General features: G+C 40.7%; 1 protein-coding gene across 1 annotated transcript in view; it reads right to left on the minus strand.

Annotated features, from left to right (window-relative positions):
• Window positions 1-21,139, minus strand: part of LOC121275260 (anaphase-promoting complex subunit 4-like) — a 179,104-nt gene that overhangs the window by 10,751 nt on the left and 147,214 nt on the right. Inside the window, 5 exon segments of the mRNA XM_041182700.1 lie at window positions 1,644-1,810; window positions 14,998-15,091; window positions 16,130-16,182; window positions 16,283-16,380; window positions 18,370-18,463. Coding sequence (XP_041038634.1) covers window positions 1,644-1,810; window positions 14,998-15,091; window positions 16,130-16,182; window positions 16,283-16,380; window positions 18,370-18,463 — 506 coding nt within the window.

The following is a 21,139-nucleotide window of genomic DNA, read 5'->3' on the forward strand; positions in this document are numbered from 1 at the left end:
AATGGTCTCCAATCAAGTAAATAGCTTAATTTGGTGGGAGAGAACCTTTTAGTTCAGGTAATTTGACAGCATTTTGTCTAAATAACAATAGTTTGAGCAATGGCTATTCTCCCTTTGTTCTCAATTCTTACACTTGGTTTGCTTTTCTGAAAGCATGTTTTTAAAGTAGGATACAGATATTGGTGGAAGTGGAAGTAGTGAAACTACTTTGCAGTTGATAGTTACAAAAACTTGTGTATAAAAAATTAAGTTCAGCAACCGTAAATCTCACTTTTACCATCTAAATGTTTACTGAAAATATTATTTCAATGATCAAACAGCTTAAAAACAAAGAACTGCAGATGCTGGAAATCCAAAACACAAACAGAAACAGAAATACCTGGAAAAACTCAGCAGGTCTGGCAGGATCGGCGGAGAAGAGCACGAAGGGTCATGAGGACTTGAAACGTCAACTGTGCTCTTCTCCGCCGATGCTGCCAGACCTGCTGAGTTTTTCCAGGTATTTCTGTTTCTGTTTTTAAATTAAACAGCTTAATGTGTTGATAAATGTAACAACTAGCAGAAATAGGCCAGCTCCTCGAAATTGCTCTGCCATTACATAAACATGTGGCTGATTTTCTGCCTCAACTCCACTTTCCTGCACACTCTCTGCATCCCTTGATTCCGTGAGACATCAAAAATCTGTCCATCTCAGCTTTAAGTATATTCAATGATGGAACATCCACAACCCTCTGGGGTAGAGAATTTCAAAGATTCACAACCTTTTGAGTGAAGAAATTTCTTCTCATCTCAGCCCTACATGATTGACCCTATACCCTGAGGCTGTACCTTCAATGCTCTTGATTCTCCAGCCAGGGGAAACAACCTCTCTGTGTCTACCCTATCAAACCTCTTTAGAATATTGTATGTTTCAAGAGGTCACCTCTGATTCTTCTAAACTCCACAGAACATAGATCCAATTTACTCAGCCCCTCATTATAAGGCTCATCATTATAAGGCTCATTGCAGGAAATATGAGATCCCATAAGATACACCATGAAAATAAATACTATGAGATAATCACAGTAATGTTAGAATATTATAATCCATTTTAAGTCAAACCAGTTACTCTTCCAAAGTATGGCCCTTGAACAGATATTAATTGATTAATTGGATTCCTACTTCATTTTGTTCTTGCCGATAAAGGAGCAAATCATGATCAGATGCATTATGAAGTTATTAGGAGGATGTGTACTTAAAGTTGGGGACATTCATGAGGTTTGGTGGGAAGCTACAAGCCATATGTGACAAAATTGCTGGACCAATTGAAAGATAGTTTAGGTAGGTTTGTTTTCTTTCCTGAATTGTTGAAGGGGTGTGTGTGTTTACTATCTTACTTTTGGATGATACAGGACATTAATGAGGCAATTCTTTTTGCTACAATCAGAAATGATAACAGAACTGGTTTTACAGTTAGACTGTGGATAGCTATACAGTTATAAGAACTGTTATAAGTTATAAGATTTATGGTCTGATCGGTTGAGAGGACTTCATAACACTATTGCAATACCCATCGACACAGAACGTTTAAATTATTTAGATTAGAACAAAACAAAGATTTGAATTCAAAATATCCTATTAGTATAGTTCAAATACTGTATTACCTTTTGCCAGTATCCAAGCTGAATTCTTCCTCTGTGTCCACGTTGATGTAAATTGACGATAGTGGTAGCTGCGCCAAGAATTGACCTTTCTCTTCTTTGTCAGTGTATCCCCTCAACAGTACTGTCAGCATATCATCATCATAAAAACCAACGTCCAAAAAACTGAACTGCCGAAAAGAAAGCAAAATAATTCTTATTTTCTGAACTGAAAAAAGGTCCAAAGTATCACCATAAGCCTCATCGCTATTGCATGCCTTTATCTTTCGATATAGCTTTCAACACAGGTTTTCTTTGAAAAATATGCTTATTTGAACAATTTCTAATGCCTGGTGTTTTAAAGTAGAAATGCAAAAGATTGTGAAGCTACAGAACTCAATTTGCTGTACAATAGAAGAAATATTAAAAACCCATTAGGTAATATCCTATACCAGGGATAAAGACAAATGCTAACTAAGCAACAAACTGAATTCAATCTAAAGGCTAAGCGAAAAGCAGAATGCAGTGGATGCTGGAAATCTGAAAAAAGTTTAACGATGACTGCGGAGCACTGTCGATTGTTGTAAAAACCCATCTGGTTCACTGATGCCCTTTAGGGGAGGAAATCTGCCGTCCTTAAAATACGACTCCATTTAAATGCCCTCTGAAATGGTTAAGCAAGACACTCAGTTGTATCAAACCACCACAAAGCCTCAAAAAAGGAATGAAACCGGACGGACCACCCAGCGTTGACTGGAAGCGACAACAGAAAACTTAGCCCTGACGACCCTGCAAAGTCTTCCTTTGGAGCTGGGAGCAGACTAGTCAAGCAACAACCTAACATAATCATACTCATGGAAGCATATCTTACAGATAATATCCCAGACACCACCATCACCATCCCTGGGTATGTCCTGTCCCAACAGCAGCAGAGACCCAGCAGAGGTGGTGGCAAAGTGGTATACAGTCAGGAGGGAGTTGCCCTGGGAGTCCTCAGCATTGACTCTGGACTCCATGATGTCTCATGGCATCAGGTCAAAACATGGGCAAGGAAACCTCCTGCTGATTATCATGTACCGCCCACCCTTAGCCTAGAATCAGTGCTCCTCCATGTTGAACACCACTTGGAGGAAGCAATGAGGGTGGCAAGGGCACAGAACGGATTTTGGGTTGGGGACTTCAATGTCCATCACCAAAAGTAGCTCGGTTGCACCACTACTGACCAAGCTGGCCAGGTCCTAAAGGACATAGCTGCTAGGCTGGGACTGCAGCAGGTGGTGAGGGAAACAAGAAGGAAAAACATACTTGAGCTCATCATCACCAACCTGCCTGAGACACATCTGTCCATGACAGTATCGGTAGGAATGACCTGTGCATAGTCGTTGTGGAGATGAAGTCCCACCTTCGCATTGAGGATACCCTCCATCGTGTTGTGTGGCACTACCACTGTACTAAATAGGATAGATTTCGAACAGATCTAGCAACTCAAGACTGGGCATCCATGGGGCGCTGTGGGTCACCAACAGCAGAAGAATTGTACTCAACCACAATCTGTAACCTCATGGCCTGGCATATCCCCCACTCTATCATTACTATCAAGCCAGGGAATCAACCCTGGTTCAATGAAGAGTGCAGGAGGGCATGCCAAGAGCAGCACCAGGTACCCTAAAAATGAGGTGTCAACCTGGTGAAGCTATAAAACAGGACTAATTCTGCAGAAGCAGCAAGTGATAAAGAGCTAAGCGATCCCACAACCAACAGATCAGATCTAAGCTCTGCAGTCCTACCACATCCAGTCGTGAATGATGGTGGACAATTAAACACTGGAGGAGGAGGCTCCATAAATACCCCCATCCTCACTGATAGGGTAGCCCAGCATGTCAGTGCAAAAGATAAGGCTGAAGCACTTAGCACAATCTTCAGCCAGAAGTGCTGAATGGATGATCCATCACGACCTCCTCCGGAGGTCCCCAGCATCACAGATGCCAGTCTTCAGCCAATTCGATTCACTCCTCGTGATATCAAGAAACGGCTGAAGGCACTGGATACTGCAAAGGCTATGGGCCCTGACAATATTCCAGCAATAATACTGAAGGCTTGTGCTCCAGAACTTGCGACCCTAACCAAGCTGTTCCAGTACAGCTACAATACTGGCATCTTCCCGGCTATGTGGAAAATTGCCCTGGTATGTCTTGTACACCATCTGCAAGGAACAATTTAGGAGTCTGATGAAATGCTCCCCACTTGCCTGGATGAGTGCAGCTCCCACAACACTTAAATAACTTGGCACTGTCCATGACAAAGAAGCCTGCTTGATTGGCATCACATTGACAAACATTTGCTCCCTCTACCACCAATGCACAGTAGCAGCAGTGTGTACCATCTACTAGATGCACTGCAGAAATTCACAAGGCTCCTTAGACAGCACCTTCCAAGCTCAAGACCACTACCATCTAGAAGGACAAAGGCAGCAGACAGATGGGAACAACACCACCTGGAAGTTCCCCTCCAAGTCACTCACCATCCTGACTTGGAAATATATCACCGTTCCTTCACTGTCGCTGGGTCAAAATCCTGGAACTCCCTTCCGACACCACATGGGCTGCAGCGGTTCAAGAAGGCTGCTCACCACCACCTTCTCAAGGGCAACTAGGGATGAGCAATAAATACTGGCCCAGACAGCAAAGCCCACACCCCGTGAATGAATGCAACAAAATGTGTGGAGTTCAACAATTTCAGACCATAATCTCTGCCTCATTTTGCTTTCATTTCTTTGCTTGTTTCGGTTTTTCTCATCTTTGCTTTCAGTCAGCAGTACACGTACTTTAGATACATCTTTAGGTTTTTTTTTCTTGCCCCATCACCATTCCCTTTGGCTCTGGAAGACTAACTCTTCTGTCATTCAATCTCTGTTTTTCACCCTATCTCAGGCCTTCCTTGCCCCACCTACCCCTTGCTCCAAACCTACATTTTCAACTTTTCCCTGTTCTGATACAGATCTCTACAGATACATACAACGTCAGGCAGTATCTGTAGAGAGTCATTCCAACATTTTCTGTTATGTCCAACAGAATACTGGTGTTAATATGTTGCTAAGTAAGGTGTCATCTGACAAGACTTGAGTCATGCAAAATCCTAAACTTTTAATTTCATTTAATAGCCATTTTTAATATAGCTATAGATTGTTTTAAAGTGAATTTTGTATTGGTATTTAATGTAAAAGGTAGATCCATAACAACATGGCAGATGATTATGAGGTCAGATAATGTGTCTGCCACTGTGTTAAAAAAAGAACTTGCATAAGACCTTTCACATCCTCCGGAGGCCCCAAAGCCTCAGAAACAATTAAGTACTTTAGTACACAAGTGTAGTCACTGTTGTAGTGCAAGCAATGTGACAGCCAGTTTTCAGACAGTAAATTCCCCCAAGCAGCAATGAGACAGATAACCAGTTAATTTTTTAAGAAATGATGTTGTTTGATAGAAATTTTGGCCAGGTAACCAGTAGACCTCACTTGACTTTTCCCAAATTGAGCCACAAAATCTTTTACATTCACCTGAGCAGGTAGGAGGAGTAGCCTTAATTTAACATCTCCTCTGAAAGGTGTAGTAGAAGGGTGTTAGGGACACCAAGGGTTAATGTGGGACTGGGGAAACAGTACCTCCCACAGTATGATGTAAAGAATCACATGAAGGTAGACTGTGCATAGTACAGTCTGGAAGGAACCAGCATGGAGACAGCATCCATGCAGCACTGAACCTTGGAGATGTATATAGTTATGGGTTACCAATAAACAGTTAACGTTCAAACATACAAGCCTACAGACCTCTTAGTGAGACACCAAACAACTTTACAACAAAAGACAGCGTCAGGAACAGTGCGGGAGTATTGTAATGAAATGTCAGCCTAGCTTATGTACTCAAGTGTCTGGAATGCGGCTTGACCCCACGCTGTTCTGATCCAGAGACAAAAATGCTGCCGCTGAGTCAAGGCTGACAGTGCTAAAAGAAGCATTGGCAGCATGTGTTTGTGTTGATATAATGGCCTGTAACTTCCGTGCTCGGTTTTGGGGAGTACCCGAAAGATGAAGGTAAGGGTTTGCATGGCAATTGCCCAGAAGTGTAAACTTCCTCTGGACAATTGCGCTGCACTGGGAACCATCTGAAAACATGGCTTAAATTGCAAACTTTGGATGGTTGCGCCGCGGTTTTATCAATGGTTCCCAGAAAAAGTTAAAAGAATTAAAACCTCTTCTAATTTCTGAGTAATTATTGTAAAGACCCAGACCGACCCCATTGGACTCTCCCCACACCTCTGGTGCCCCTACTGATCACCTTGACAGCTCCACCCTCGACAACCTCCACCCTCCTGATCTCCGACACCGCCCCCACCCCCCACCCCTCCCCGCCGACATCCAACATCCCCACCCCCGACCTCCCCCACACACCCCGCCCCCTCCCCACCTCCGACACCTTCAATCCCCCCTATAACTCCGACAGCTCCCACCTGAACACCCAGAACCACACCCCACCCCGCCAAACCCTATCCACTTACCTTAGACACTTACCTACCCCCTGGTCTGTCAATTTCCCTGGCCCTTTAAACTTACCTGCTTTACGACAGCTAGTGATGTTAGAAAAAAGGGGCCGTGGCTTCCTTGAACATGCTAGAGATAGACTTTGCTGGGGCCTGCAAGGAGTATTTCGATGCAGGCTTCAATCAGCTCTGGCGAACGGAAGTGTCAACATAATTTCCAAGACCAGGTAAGTAGATATTTATTTCTTGTAATTCCTGCGGGCCAGCACTTTTTGACAGTAGTCGGAGATTACGTCCCACTGAAATAAGCTTCAGAAATTTTGGAAATTACCTAGGACAAGGACCAATCGCAGCCTAAACCAAGAGGGTCAGCAAATTTTCATTGACTTGGATAGTCAAACATACTAAAAGCAGAATTGGAGAAAAGCTTAAAGAGAAATAAATATATCAATAATAAACTAAAAAATAATCAGGTAAAAGGTGAAAAGCAAAGATGAAGAGAAAAACAGAAAAAAATCTAAAGGACGATGTACAAGAATAAATAGAAAAATAGCCTGGGCTGAGATCAAACAAAAGAAAATATTTGAAGACAGATTTAAAATTTATGGGAAGAGCAATTATGATCTGCACAAGCTGGTTTTGGATGGACTAAAAGTAAACTTATTCAAAGGCAATGAAAAACTAATTAAAAAATGTGGGCTGATGAGAGTTATTTTCACTAGCTTGTCATTCCCCGTATGACTGCATGTTATTATGGATTTAGTATCAAACCTACATAGCAACACAAGATCATCTTAAAACAATAACAATTACACCTGACAATTCAGACAGGTAGATTATATTGATTCAGATTTGATTTCAATTTAAAGAACTTTATGAAAACAACATGACTAAGATTTGAAAATATCTTTAAATGCTAGTTTTGTTTTGTATTATAAAGTAGACTTTTTTTACCCCTGTAAATTCTAAAACCACACACTTATAAAATATGTAAACAGGCATAATGTAACAGAAAAGGTACTATTTGTACTGTATGAGAACTTTAAATTCCAGTATCATATTGAAACCACCATATTAAGACTTGGGCATGACTGCATACTTAGATTAAATTTGAAATGTCCATCAATAAAAAGCTGCCGGCAGTTCCTTTGTATTGATGCTGAGGAAGGCGGTGGCATAGTGGTATTGTCACTGGACTGGTAATCCAAAGACCCGGGTTTAAATCCCACCATGGCAGATAATGGAATCTGAATTAAATAAAAATCTGGAATTAAATGTCTGCTGAAACTTGTCGATTGGTTCGCTAATGATTCACTGGAACGAAATCTCACCTGGTCTGGCCTACATGTGACTCCAGACGTTGACTCTTAAATGCCCTCTGAACAAGAGCAAATAGGGATGGGCAATAAATGCTGGCCTAGCCAGTGACATCCACGTCCCATGAATGTAATTAAAGTGCAAGACTAAGCGCAAGGTTACAATGGCCTTAGAAATTCAGTTCCATTATATCGTGGTACACCTAACTGATTTTCCAAGAAGTGTTATGCTTATCCAGGTTCTCTAAAATTGAAATGAATAGATTAAAATCCTGTGCTCATATTGGTTGATTTGATAGAGACATTAACATTTTATGAGTTTTGATTTTATGCACAACAAAACTATGCAAAAAACAAAAATGCCTTTTTTGAAGGGAAATTAACAAACTTTTAGATACAATTGCAACAACACTGTATTTGCATTCATATCTAAGTGCCCATTCCGTTCACTTGTGGGAAGACGATGAATTTTTCTTCAATAAACTAAGTTAATTATTTACAGAAATAAAAACAAAAAACTGTGGATGCTGGAAATCCAAAACAAAGAGGAACAAAATTTCTTCAAGGTAGGCATTTCTTGAAGAGGAGTGGCAGTCAATTTTTTGATTATCTGCTCCTATCACTGCCTGCTTGTCCCTACAACCACACCCCCCCCCACCTTAAACCAGCTTATATTTCACCCTCTTCTAATATTCAATCAGTTCTGTTGAAGGGTCATGAGGACTCGAAACGTCAACTCTTTTCTTCTCCGCCGATGCTGCCAGACCTGCTGAGTTTTTCCAGGTAATTCTGTTTTTGTTTTAAGTTAATTATTTGATGTTTGCCATGTACTTCCCAATAAATAGTGGTGCCGAAAGGTATGCAGTTTTTACTTTGTTTCAATATCAAAGTAAATAAAACTACACCATTTCTGCAATTAAAATGCCAGGCCACCTGCAGTTTTTTAAAACTGAGAAACCTAAATGTATTTATTATATGCAAGTCATTATGAGTTTGACAAAACAAACTAAAAATATTTCATGGTATTTTCTCAATGCATTTGCATTGTGCTGTGTTTATGGACTGAGTTCTTTAATGTATTCAATAGGTACAGAACACACAATGCTAAAAGCAACACTGGTGCATCACTGAATAACTGAATACTTTGGTCAGATAAGTAAACTGCTTATATGGCCACATTCAGCATATGAATATTTGACCTCCTTTTAACGATGCATTATTCTTACTTCAAACAATAGGGCCAAGATTTTTTGATCGTTGGGTGGGCTTGGCAGTCAGGCCTTGGGAGCAGTCGGGAAGCTATAGGAGAGTATAGTCGTGACTGTATTTGGACTGGCTATAGGTGTATTTCACTGCTAATAATACCCTCGATGTTACCGATAATCTGGTTGTCAGTCAGGCAGTGGGGAAAAGGAAAAGGATAGCCTTTTTGAGGGAAGCGTACCCAGGAGTGTATGAAACATTCAAGAATTTGCTCACCCAGTAAAGCCAAAAGACATGCTGTTGTTGGACATTTTGTATAAGCTTGAGCACCACTCCAGTCCCAAGCTATTGGAGATTGCAGAAAGTTATCAGTTTGAAACATGTAATTAGTTGCCCAGTGAGGACATTGGAGACTTAATCAAGGCTTTGAAAAAGCTGCCCATCCGTTGTAAATTTGGAGAATTTCAAGAGAGAAGCAACATTGTCCATGAACATGACGGAATAAGACTCAAGAGAAGTCAGAGTTAACAATTGCCAGTCATCTGCTGAAGTAAATAAGCTGCAGCTGAGTAAGCAGAAAGCCCTGTTAATAGCTGTTAGTAGTAGCAGAGGTACGACAAAGTTCTATGCTTAGGCCAAAATTAAGCACAGAATTATCCATTTGTGAAGGCAGAATGCCACAGCTGCAAGAAGGGGCATCCTACGTCGAAAGAATGTAAACAGAGAAAAAGCTGACTGCAGGAAACATCAGTTTTCTCTTTTGCATAAGGTGTCGAACAGCACCAGGTCGATGAGGGGTCGGTTAAGACCCATAAAATCTGAAATCAAGGCTGTTTATTGAAAATTCACAGGGCACATAGTCCAGGTAGCGTTGGATGGAGCTCCAGTAAACATGGATGTTGACATGGATGCAGTCAGAAAACAAAAAATAAAAAATACCTGGAAAAACTCAGCAGGTCTGGCAGCATCGGCGGAGAGGAGTATGGTTGAAGTTTCGAGTCCTCATGACCCTTCAACAGAACTAAGTAAAAATAGGAGAGGGGTGAAATATAAGCTGCTTTTTTTTCGGGGGGGGGGGGTTGTTAGGACAAGCAAGCAGTGATAGGAGGAGATAACCAAAAGATGTCACAGACAAAAACAAACACCAGGAGAGAAATAGAAAGCAATGAAGGTGAGCAAGGCAAAAGAGAGATTCGAAAATCCTGACGGAGAGTAGCACAAAACTTCTTCAAGGTAGGCTTTTCTTGAAGAGAAGTGGCAGTCAATTAAACACAGAGATAAAAACAAAAAACTGCGGATGCTGGAAATCCAAAACAAAAAATAAAAAATACCTGGAAAAATTCCTGGTTACAGTCAGCTTGATTCCCGAGTCACTATTCTGTGAAAAGCTGGGTCAACTTCAAATGGAGAAATCTTGCATAGAATGCATAGTTATGGAGAAAAGAACATTTCCATGAAGGGAAATGTGTCCATTCCAGTAACATATAAGGAGCAATATGCAAAATTGTCCATCATTGTGGTGAAAGATGAAAAACCAGCCTTGTTAGGTTAATAGGACTTAAGTTAAATTGGAACGAGCCTTTTAATGTAGAAGCGAAAATCATAGCACAGGATTACGTGGTTGTCTAGTACCCACAGGTGTTGAGGGAAAAGAGAAAACTGATTCAAGGGTATAAGGCCAACATACAGGTCCAGAGGAACCCAAGACCAGTTTACAGCAGGCCTTGTCCAGTGCCATATGATCGAAAAGAAAAAGTAGAGCAAGAAAGGAAAAGACTTGAGACTGAGAACATGGGGCAGGATTTTCTGGCAGTGAGCCAGCCAAAAGTCAATTTACTTTGGCGGGACCTAAATATCCCGCTGGTGGCCAGGGCTGCAAAATTCTGCCCATTATCTCTGAAGTAGAACAGAGTAATTGGGCTACTCCCAAACTGGTAGTACTAAAGTCAGGTGGTATATAAGGATATAGGAAGGTCATAAAGGTAACCGTAAATCAGCTTCTGGAATGTGCCAAACTTGGAGGATCTGTTTACAATGTTGTCAGGAGGCCAGATGTTTTCAAAATTAGATCTCACAAATGCCTAACTACAACATAAGTTAGACGATGAGTCTAAGTCACATTTGACTATTAATACACACATGGGTCTATTTCAGTTCCAACGGTGCCACTGTGTGTTTCTTCAGCCCCTGGAATTTTTCAAGGGATAATGAACCAAATTTAGCAGGGAATTCAGGGAGTAGTTTGGATGACATACGTATTGCCGCTCCAAACAGGTACATCCATGATGATAGGCTGAATAAGGTGCTCTAACACTTGGAAAAGCATAGAGTTTAGGTGAAGGTACACAAATGTGAAATGTTTCAAAACTCTGTAGAGTATTTGAATCATAGGGAGATAAAGATGGGTTACATCCTTCCAAGAGTAAGGTTCAATCAATAAATGTGCCACAGCCTCAGAATATCTCTGAGCTCGGATCTCTTTTGGGCTTAGTGAATTATTACAGTCAACTCATACCAAACTTGGAAACCTTATTGCACCTATTGAATGAACTCTTGAGGAAGGGTGCTCTGTGGAATTGGACAAGGGAGTGTAACAAGGCATTCCAGCTGTGTAAAATTAAATTGGTAGATGTTAAATGCTTAGCCATCACAATGTATCTAAAAAGATTATGCTAGCATGTGATGCCTCTCCATATGGAGTAGGTGCTGTGATCTCTCATGTGTTGTATAATGGTGGGGAGAGACTGATTGCATTTGTCTCCCACACCTTCAGTGCCAGTGAGTGGAATTATGCTCAGATACAACTTGAATCCTTGTCTTTGAGTTTTGGACTAAGATGATTTCATAAGTGCTTATACGGTCAGAGTTCCATGATCAAATCTGATCATAAGCAATGATGGTTATTTTGAATCCAAAGTCTCCAGTGCCCGCTTTAACTCCAGCTTAAATACAGAGACGGGCTTTGATTTTAAACAAAAACAGAAAATGCTGGAAAAACTCAGCAGGTCTAACAGAACTCTTCAGAAGAAGAGTCAAACGGACTCGAAACGTTAACTCTGTTTTTCTCTCCACAGATGGTGTTAGACCTGCTGGGTTTTTCCAGCATTTTCTGTTTTTGTTTCAGATTTCCAGCATCCGCAGCATTTTGCTTTTATCTTGGGCTTTGCTTTTGTCTGCTTATCAGTACAACGTTAAATACAGATGATTGGAAGATCATTGAAATCCCGCTGCGATGCCTAGATTACCATCCCCCTCCAAGGTACAGCCCAACAGGAAAGATTTTTTTTTCCATACATAGATGAGATGCCAGTCACAGCAGATGGCATTGGTAGAACAGCTCGTACGGACCCTGTATTGGCAAAGGCATACAACTATATTGCAAATAGGTGGCCAACATAGAAACACAGATAAAATGGCCTGATTTCTAAACCCAGTAAGAATGAGTTGTCTATTGATAAAAGTTTCTGAGATGTGGGGAGCCAGAGTTGTAATTCCTGAAAAGTACAGATGAAGTTACTATGTGGTCTTCATGATCAACACTTAGGGATGAGCTTGACAAAGAGGCTAGCAAGAAGCTATCTTTGGTGGCCAGGGTTAGATAAAGGCATAGAAGACACTGTGAAACATTGTAGAGCACATGATTTAGTACAAAAGAAGCTGCCATTGGTTCCTTTGCAACCATGGAAATGGCCAACTAGAGTGTAGCAGAGGCTGCACATAGATTTTGCAGAATTTGAAGGGCAACAGCTATTCATTGCGATAGATAGCCATTTGAAATGGGTTGAGGAGTTCCCAATGAATCGAACAACAGCTAGCAAAACTCTAGGTATTTCGCATATTTTATTTGCAGCTTATGGGTTCCCAGAGGAAATTGTGTCTTTGACAGTGGGTCTGTTTTGATCAGAAGTATTTGTAAAATTCATGAAAATGAATGGGTAAAACACATTAGAGTTCCACCATATCATCCTGCTTCAAGTGAAGCAGCAGAGCACACAATACAAATTGTTAAGCATGCTATTATAAAGCAAATGTTAGATACAAATTAGAAGAAACATCGAGTCTCCTTAAGTTGATATTGAATTTTTTGATCATTTACCATAACACAGCTCACACTACCAACGGCACAACACCAGCTGATTGTCTCTTAGAACAAAGCCTAGAATGAGGTTTTCATTGCGGAAGCCACACTTAGTACAGTCAGTAGAAGAAAAACAATCTAGGCAGAAACAGAGATATGATAGGTGTAATGTGAAGGAAAGAAAACTGAAGTTGAATCAGAAGGTTAAGGTGAAAGAACAACATAAATGGTCGAAGTAGCTATCAGTGAAATTAACATATTTGGTCATGATGTAGTGAAAAGGTTAAGGTTGTACATATGGATAATGTTTTACCTTCAGAGGTTCACGATGAAAAAGGAAGTTGGTCGGAATCAAATGGGTCTAACGAATTCGATAATTGAGTTACGAGTAGAGTACCAATGGTTACTCCAACACATCTGGTGCCTGAAGCCAGTTCAAATCCAAGTCAATTAGACAGAACTAACTGATGAAGTGAAATTTGCATTGTAAGGTCAAGAGTAGAATCATTCTTTGTTGAAGAAAACGTCTCAGATTCATGCCAAGGGTCAAGGTCCTACCAAAGTTCTGAAACTTTGAGTCAAGAAAGGGGGTATTTTCTTAGGAATTGGAAAACAGTGGCTGGGTTAGGTTTGTAAATAAATGAAAAACAAGAGATGTTTATAAGTTGTATGGAATTTGAAGATTGTGTACTTTTTCTTTGAATGTGATAGCATCCTTTTGTGGCCATTTTGAATGTATATACATTTTGTCAACCTAGAATAAACTAGTTTGTTGGATACTTTGAACGTCATGGCAGAATTTCACCCTTGTTGGGCGGGCAGGAAGCCGACCGCCAACCACGATTGAGGCCAGAAAATTATTTCACGCTGGTGGGCCATTTAAAACCCGCCCAGTGTGAAATGTGAGCGGCAATGCTGCTTGTGCGGGTGGAGGGCGAGCAGGGAGAGTGCGACATTCACGTGCGAGTGTGCACTTCATAATCTCCGAGGCACAGAGCTGCCTCAGGGAGATGAAGCATTTTCAAAATAAATAGATAAATGTGATAAAACATGTCCCCTCAAGTCCCTGTTCATGTGACAGAGTCACATGTTAATGAGTTTTCAATTTTTATTTTATTTTTATTTGCTTTAGGAAACCTCATCCCACCTGTGGAAGAGGTTTCCTAAAAAGTGCAGAGGCTTGGCCTTTTCGCCTGCCCACCAACTGTAACGTTGGATGGGCAGCAAAATATTCCATTCAACTGATCCTTTAATGGCCTTCACAGACCCTTTAACTGCTGGTGGGCATGCAGCTGACTCTGGCACGCACCTGCCGAACAAAATATTGCGCGACCGCGCATTGAAGTCAGGATGCTCACCCAATGTCAATGTGTGTCTGTCCGCCGAGCTAAAAATTTTGCTCCATGTGTTGCATGCAGTCTCTTTTCTGTACTGTAAAGTTATCACAGTACTCCCTACTTGATTTGCTCTGATAAAATGTACACACCCAAAAAAATCACAGCTTGTCTTTCCCCTTTAAAAATGCATATTGACCTGCTCTATATTTCTAGCATTTTTGATATTTATTTCGGATTTCCAGCATTTGATATCCCCCTGTCCACTTTATATTAGCCTTCTCAATTTGCAACATAGATGCTCAGCAAATGACACCAAAACAGAAACTGATGTGGCTCTGCAGCTACCATTCAAAGTGTATGTACACAATACCTCACTTGCTAAATCATTTCAGTATATCATATATTAGAATAATTTTAAATGATTTTACAAGACTAAATATTTAGAGCCAAAGTTCCTCAAGGGCTCATGCTAGAAAATATGAACAAGCTGAACACAGAATAACATAATTGGAACCACACCTTTCTTTGTTATTGTCACTCCTGGTGCTACACAAAAAATCTCCAAACTCTACAGCAAGCAGTCAGTTAGAAATACATCTGTATAAAACCATCACAAATAGAAATATTTAAAATTAAGCTACAGTCTAAGCTAAGTTAAAATTTTACCTGGATAAGTATGAAGACATTTCATTAAAAAAACAACTATTTCAGATCAGTATTCAATATGATCTTCACGTTTCTTCAATTAAGAATCTCTTTCACTATGAAATTTTCAAATTAAACTATAGCTGAAATCCAATCCAGTCAAAAATTTCAATAAAGCACTGCATTATTGTAATTGTTAAGATTGATATGAAATGTTCAGATCTTCAAAAGTTATTTTTTAGTGAAACTAAATGGATGCTCACCAAAGTGAAGGATGTGATAATACTTTTCTGCCTCTGGATATCAGTGCTAGCACTAAGTAAGGCCAGGCCAGGTATACCACGAACAGATACAGCCCTTTTTAAAATAAGAAAACACTTGCCTTAAATTCAGCTTTGAATGAGCATCTTCCATTGTATCAATAAAAAGTTTTTAATTTCTACAACAGCCATCTTTGGGCATTTTTGGTACAATAAATTTTGTTCACTGTGCGGAATTGTGCCTAGTTAAGTGCCATGGATGTATGCACACCAGTTTGAGATTTCACTTAGACCCTAATAGCCAAAAAGGAGAAATCTGTTTCATCTCACTGGCTCCTACCCAGAGGTAACCACTGAATCACCAAGCACCTTACTCAGCTTTCTTTATCGTTGTTCGAGATTTTAGCATCTGAATTGTTATTTTCAAAAATAAGTATACGGCTCCCCCAACAGCTCGGTGAGTAAGTTAAGCACTCAGACCAGGAAAGAGCAAGATTTAATCCCTAGTCTTTGACGAGTTAATTGACTTCAGCTGACTGCCACGCAATTTTCATAGAATCAGAGAAATAATTCATGAGTTTTACAAAATCACGACAGTTGTAAATATCACATTTTGCACCAGTTCTCACTTTGAAAGATCAGTGGGTCTTCGCATAATGTAGATTCTGGAAGATTCAATGCTGTGCATTGTAAAAACCACATACTGTAGATTTGAAGACTTATCATTCCAACTGTTAAGAAAATGTACAGCAGGTTTCAGTTTAGCTGCCAGAAAATTAGGGGGGAAAACTAAAATTACAGAAGAAAACTGATTATCTTAATTCCATAAATGACTGATTGTAAACACTAACAATTAAAGATACCAAAGAACTTACAACGATGGTAATGAAAATCTGGGCACGATACCCTCACTGAAATTAAACAGAAGCAAGTATATTAACGAAAACATACAAAAGTTAATTGCAACTAAATTCGGAAACTACTCCAGTAAAATAGCAGCTAGTTATGCCGAGAATCAAAATTAATATACAGTAAGTGATTTGTTTCAATTTTTGTTTATTTTTTATTTAATACATTTTAAAAATTTGCTAATTTTCTTGTTGCAAACTTAAAAATAAAATTTTATGTTGAATGCAGCTTGTACAGCGGCATGTCGGCTACTTGATGTACAGAATTTCCGATCACTTCCTATGAAAGTAAGAAACCAAAAAAAATTAACAGAAAATTATGAAACTAATTTTGTGGTGTTCTTACTGTAAAAAAGGTGATTGCCTGATGGAATACTTACAGCTGGCTTTTGTAGGCAACTATCAGTCTGTGCTTGCACTAGCCTTTTAACACAATGTAGTGATTTCTTGGGAAGAAAAGAAAAAAGCAAGGGACTTTCTGCAAAGAAATTAAAAAAAATCACAATTATCCTGGCGCTGTACTACAAATAAGTTAACAATTTGATGCAAAATCCTAAATTATGGGGATAAATAAAATTATCTGCACTGGAAGTTAAACTCTGTACTATATTAAATATTGAAAATTTGTATGCAAGGCATCTGAAAAGAGAATCAGAGGAAAAGAAAGAGGTTGAAAACTTTTATACTAGTTATTCTGCAGAAGCCTGATACCAATGTGGGATGTTTCTCATTCAAGGTGATTTGGCAGCTTGGTGAGCCAATTCTTGCCAAGCTCACTGAGGGAGGAGTCAAAAGTTCACTTTTCTGGGTGCCTCTCATTCTGGAACGGTCTTTTGTTTTGGGCTGGAAGAGGCACCTTATGTTCTAAAGTTAGGGCAAGTTAGTTTAACAATGCTGAGTTAATAAAGTGAAGAAGGCTCATATCAAAAGGGCGAAGTTTACATAACTTATTATTTTGATGTTATGGGGGGGGGGAACAATAGGAAATGATCAAATCTTTAATACAAACTTAATTGCCCAAATCTTCCAATAAGGGGAGAGTTCTCCAATTTAATTTACATTGCTGATACTCTTGGGATCCTGAGGAAGTCCTAACCTGCGCACAGCTGCAGTACTTAAGCCAGAAGTTTAAAGTTCCAATCGCTGGCTTTACCCTGCCCGGATTGCTCCATGATTCCAACGATAGTGATATATGATTGGCCAAAACCAAGAGACATGGCTGTTTCTGCTATACTTATCCCAGTTTTCACACAGATTAATTTTAGACTTTTTCCTAGCAGGTGTAAGATCAGCCTAAGGCTAAATAAATCAGCTGGAGTGTCAAAGCATCCAGCACCCCCAGCAATGTTCACCTTCCTTCTGGTAATGTTCCCCCCTTCCAATCCCATTGTCTGGGCAATGCTCACCCCCTCCTGGCAAAGTTCAGCCTCCAACCTGTCCTGGCATTGTTCCCACCCCAGCAATATTCACCTTCCCTGGCACCCCCCCGCAAACAATGTTCACTCCCCCCGCAGCATCACACACCCCAGCTATGTTCAACACCTCCCCCCAGCCAAGAGTGTTGACCTCTCCTTCCCCCACAACATTGCACAGCCCTTCCCACCCCCCCTTTCCCAACTCATCTTCCAGATTCCCTTGCCCCTGTCGGGTTGATGTCAGAAGAGTCAGCTTTGTCTGGGGTGTGGGGTCAGGTTCGAGTATTTTTATGGGGTGAGAGGGGAGGGCTGAACATTGTTGGGAGGGAAGGTGACGGCCGACAGGTGGGGAGGGAGGGAGGGAGGGAAGGTGACGGCCGTCGGGCGAGGAGGGAGGGAAGGTGAAAGCCGTCGGGGGTGAGGGGGCGAAGGTGAAAGCCGTCAGGGGTGAGGGAGCGAAGGTGAAAGCCGTCGGGGGATGAGGGAAGGGTGAAGACAGTCGTAAATAAGGAAGGGGTGAAGGCTGTCAGGTGTTGATGGGAGTTAGCATTCTTAGTGAGGAGAGGCTGTGCAATTTTACACAATTTAAGTCATTAACAGAAGGACAGACCTTAAGAGGAATGCCTTCAATTCATGACAAAAAGGGGTGTAGATACGCTGGAATTACACTTGATAATTTGCCTCTTGTTTGTATTTATCCCTGTACCCATGATGGAGCTGGCATCGGAAGATGCTAAAGCTCCACTGTAAAATGGCAAGCGAGCTAGTTAAATCACAGTTAGCGTCGGAGGCTCCCTCTCTGATCCTGATTGGAAGATCACAACAATGTGCCTCAGTCAGAAGTAGGATATTTCCCAGTTAGAATTCACCTTGGTAGAATCGTAAATCTGTGCCAAGTTAGGAAACTAGTAGGAACTTATTTGAGGCTACTCAAACTGCTAGCAGAGAAAACCATCCATCCATAGAACAGTATGGTCTAGATTTTAAGTCCTTTACCCTAGTCCCCCCTTTACCACTAACGTTGAATTGAAAGTGTACAATATTAATGGTACCTTTAAGATGGACACTGTTCTGCAAGAAGGAAAACCAAGGATTTCCCTCAGTCTCTGGAGGAGTTACTAGGTCATCATCCTCATCTTTTAAATACTGCAAAAATAAATTACAATTGAGCAAAATTAATCAACTTCCATTTCAATATTGAAAAGTCATGACTTTCTGGAGAGGAATGAAATAAAACATTCAAAAAACATTTATTCTTTGAAGCTTAATCAAAAATTATCACGTTTCAATTACATTCTTACAAGAATATATAAATTTTCTATAATCTCTTCAGGAGTCAACTACTTTATGGGCAGAATTTTGTCCTTGGCGGGGATTGTTGGGAATGCCTGCAATTGGCTCCGCACCATGATTTCATGCTGGCGGGCCAATTAAGGCCCGCCCAACGTGAAATGTGAGTGGCAGTGCTGAGTGCTGCCTGTGCGGGAAGGTGGAGGGGCAGTGAGAGTGCGCGGGTGGAGTGCCTCAGAGATGAAGAGATATATAAAAAATGAAAAAGTAATAAAACCTGTCCCCTCATGTGACTCTGTCACATGAGCAAGGACATGTTGTCAATAAAAAATTATTATCTTTATTTTTATTTGCTTTTGGAAACCTCATCCCACCCATGCCTGAAGTTTCCAAAAATATTGCACAGGACACTTGGCCTCTTTGCCTGCCTGCCAATTGTTTGGTTGGACGGGCAGTGAAGAATGTGATTTAATTGGTTACTTAAGGGCCTTAACAGGCCTTTTAATTGTCGGCGGGAGCGCTCCTGGCTCCAGTCCGTGCCCGCCGACCAAAATACTGTGCAACTGCGTGTTGACGATGGCGCGTTCGGCTGAGTCAACGCGCATCATTTCACACCCACCTGCCAAGCGAAAATTTCTGCCCTACGTACGCTATCCTATACATTGTAAAATAATTATGGGAAATACCAGGAGAGCTCCAAAGGAGAAACTTATGAGGGAGCTGAGACCACCCCAGTGTACCCCATGGCCCCTATGGCTATAACTGTTAGGAAAAGTAAAGTCAGGAGAGGCAAACTAAAATCCGAAGGGAGAAAGGGGGCTGGGGAATGGGAGGAGGATGAGGGGATTGAGAAAATTATGGAGAAAGTTAAGCACATACCATTCAGCCTGGGGGAGAAGCAGGTTTTGCTGAAAGAACTGCTGAGACTTAAAACTCAGCACAACCACCCAGATTTCTGGACCAAATTGCGGGAAATGCAAGACTTCCATGCAATGCACCCCCTTGATATCCATATACCGGTGAAGGCTAAATGTCCAGGGGATATCTGGGGAAGATTACCCCTGCAGTTTAGAAGTGGAGACTAGGCGAAACCTGGTCCCAGATCGGGAGAAGGCGACAGCCCTGCACAGGGAGTTTGAGAGTGCAGTCAAGGAAGCCTTGGGGGAGGGAGAAACGAATTGGGGGTGTATAATGTCCCATGTGGGATGACGAGATTTTCCTGAAAATGTGGAAGGATGAATAGGACCCGTAAGGTCTGCTACTGAATTTTCTGTAACTTAAAAAAAAATGAATTGATCTAAGTTACAAGAACTGCTTGTGCTGAAGAGAGATAGAGAAAGAGAAAAAGGGGGTAGTCCTAGGGGCATTAATAAGCACTGACAGGCAGCAGCAGGGGAAATGTGAGCTTTCGTCAGTTTGATTGTCCCGATAGGTGGAGCCTTCAAGATCCCTTTATTTTGATAGCGTAAATTACATTTCTTAAAGTTTAAAAGTTGAGGTTTGCTTCGTGATAAAGTTCTTAAAACGGAATTTTCATTTTAAAAGGTTTGACAACAATTGGCACTAATTCAAATGCTGCAAGTTTTTATATTTGTAAGCCTGTTCCCAAGGTATGAAGCTAAGCTCAAGACTTTGACAAAGTTTGGCAGAAATCCAATTTTTGGCCGAGTTAATGAATCTGGGATAAATCTAAAAGAAATGGGTCAGACACAATTTAGACAATAAAATGCTGTTTGAGAAGAAGATAAGGAACATGTCAATGCCTGATTTCTGTTTTTAAAACTGTTATGAGAATATGTTATTTATTTTAAAGTCTCTCCAGGCAACCTGAACAAGACAAGATGGTAGCTGTTGCATGTGTAAAATGCTATGAGGCAAGTAGGAGAAAGAGTTAGGGAAAGAGGACACAATATACAAACTTTCTTAAGGGAAGTGAATTTGATAGCCATCAACTGAGACATTGGAAACGCACAGGGGGAGATAAGCAAAGATCTAGAGACAGAGATCCTCGTTGACACGGAATAGTTAATATGGCCTAAAGAGCAAGGAAACATTATAAACGATCAAAACAATAGAGAAACTGAAACCAAGAGAGTCTTAGGATGATCATGGTCAGGGGAAAAAAAATTAGGAGATAAAACTATGTGGAATCTGTAGTTTAGGAATTGAAATGTAAGGAGAAATAATACTTAACAACAATTTATCACATGATGGATATAGGTAAAGGGAAAGCTGGAAAAAGGATAAATGGATGTATTACTGATTGTATTAATGTGCCTGCGAGCTACAAAAAGTAAGAGCACAGGATTAACACTATGATTACAGACAGAGTTAAGTGGCTTGCAGAGAGAACTGTCACTGGAAGTGAAGATACTGAGCCATTGAAAGAAAGGATAAGAAGGTGCACTGTAGAATTGTGTCGGCAGTTTAAAGGAATTGCGGTCCGACATGGGACAGCAGCAGGAGACAGGATACTGGAAGGAGTGGAGGGAGCCTATCCAGATGGATTCAGATCAGGGAACTCATTTCACA

The sequence above is a fragment of the Carcharodon carcharias genome, chromosome 1 (genome assembly GCF_017639515.1).
Source record: "Carcharodon carcharias isolate sCarCar2 chromosome 1, sCarCar2.pri, whole genome shotgun sequence".
Lineage (NCBI taxonomy): Eukaryota > Metazoa > Chordata > Chondrichthyes > Lamniformes > Lamnidae > Carcharodon > Carcharodon carcharias.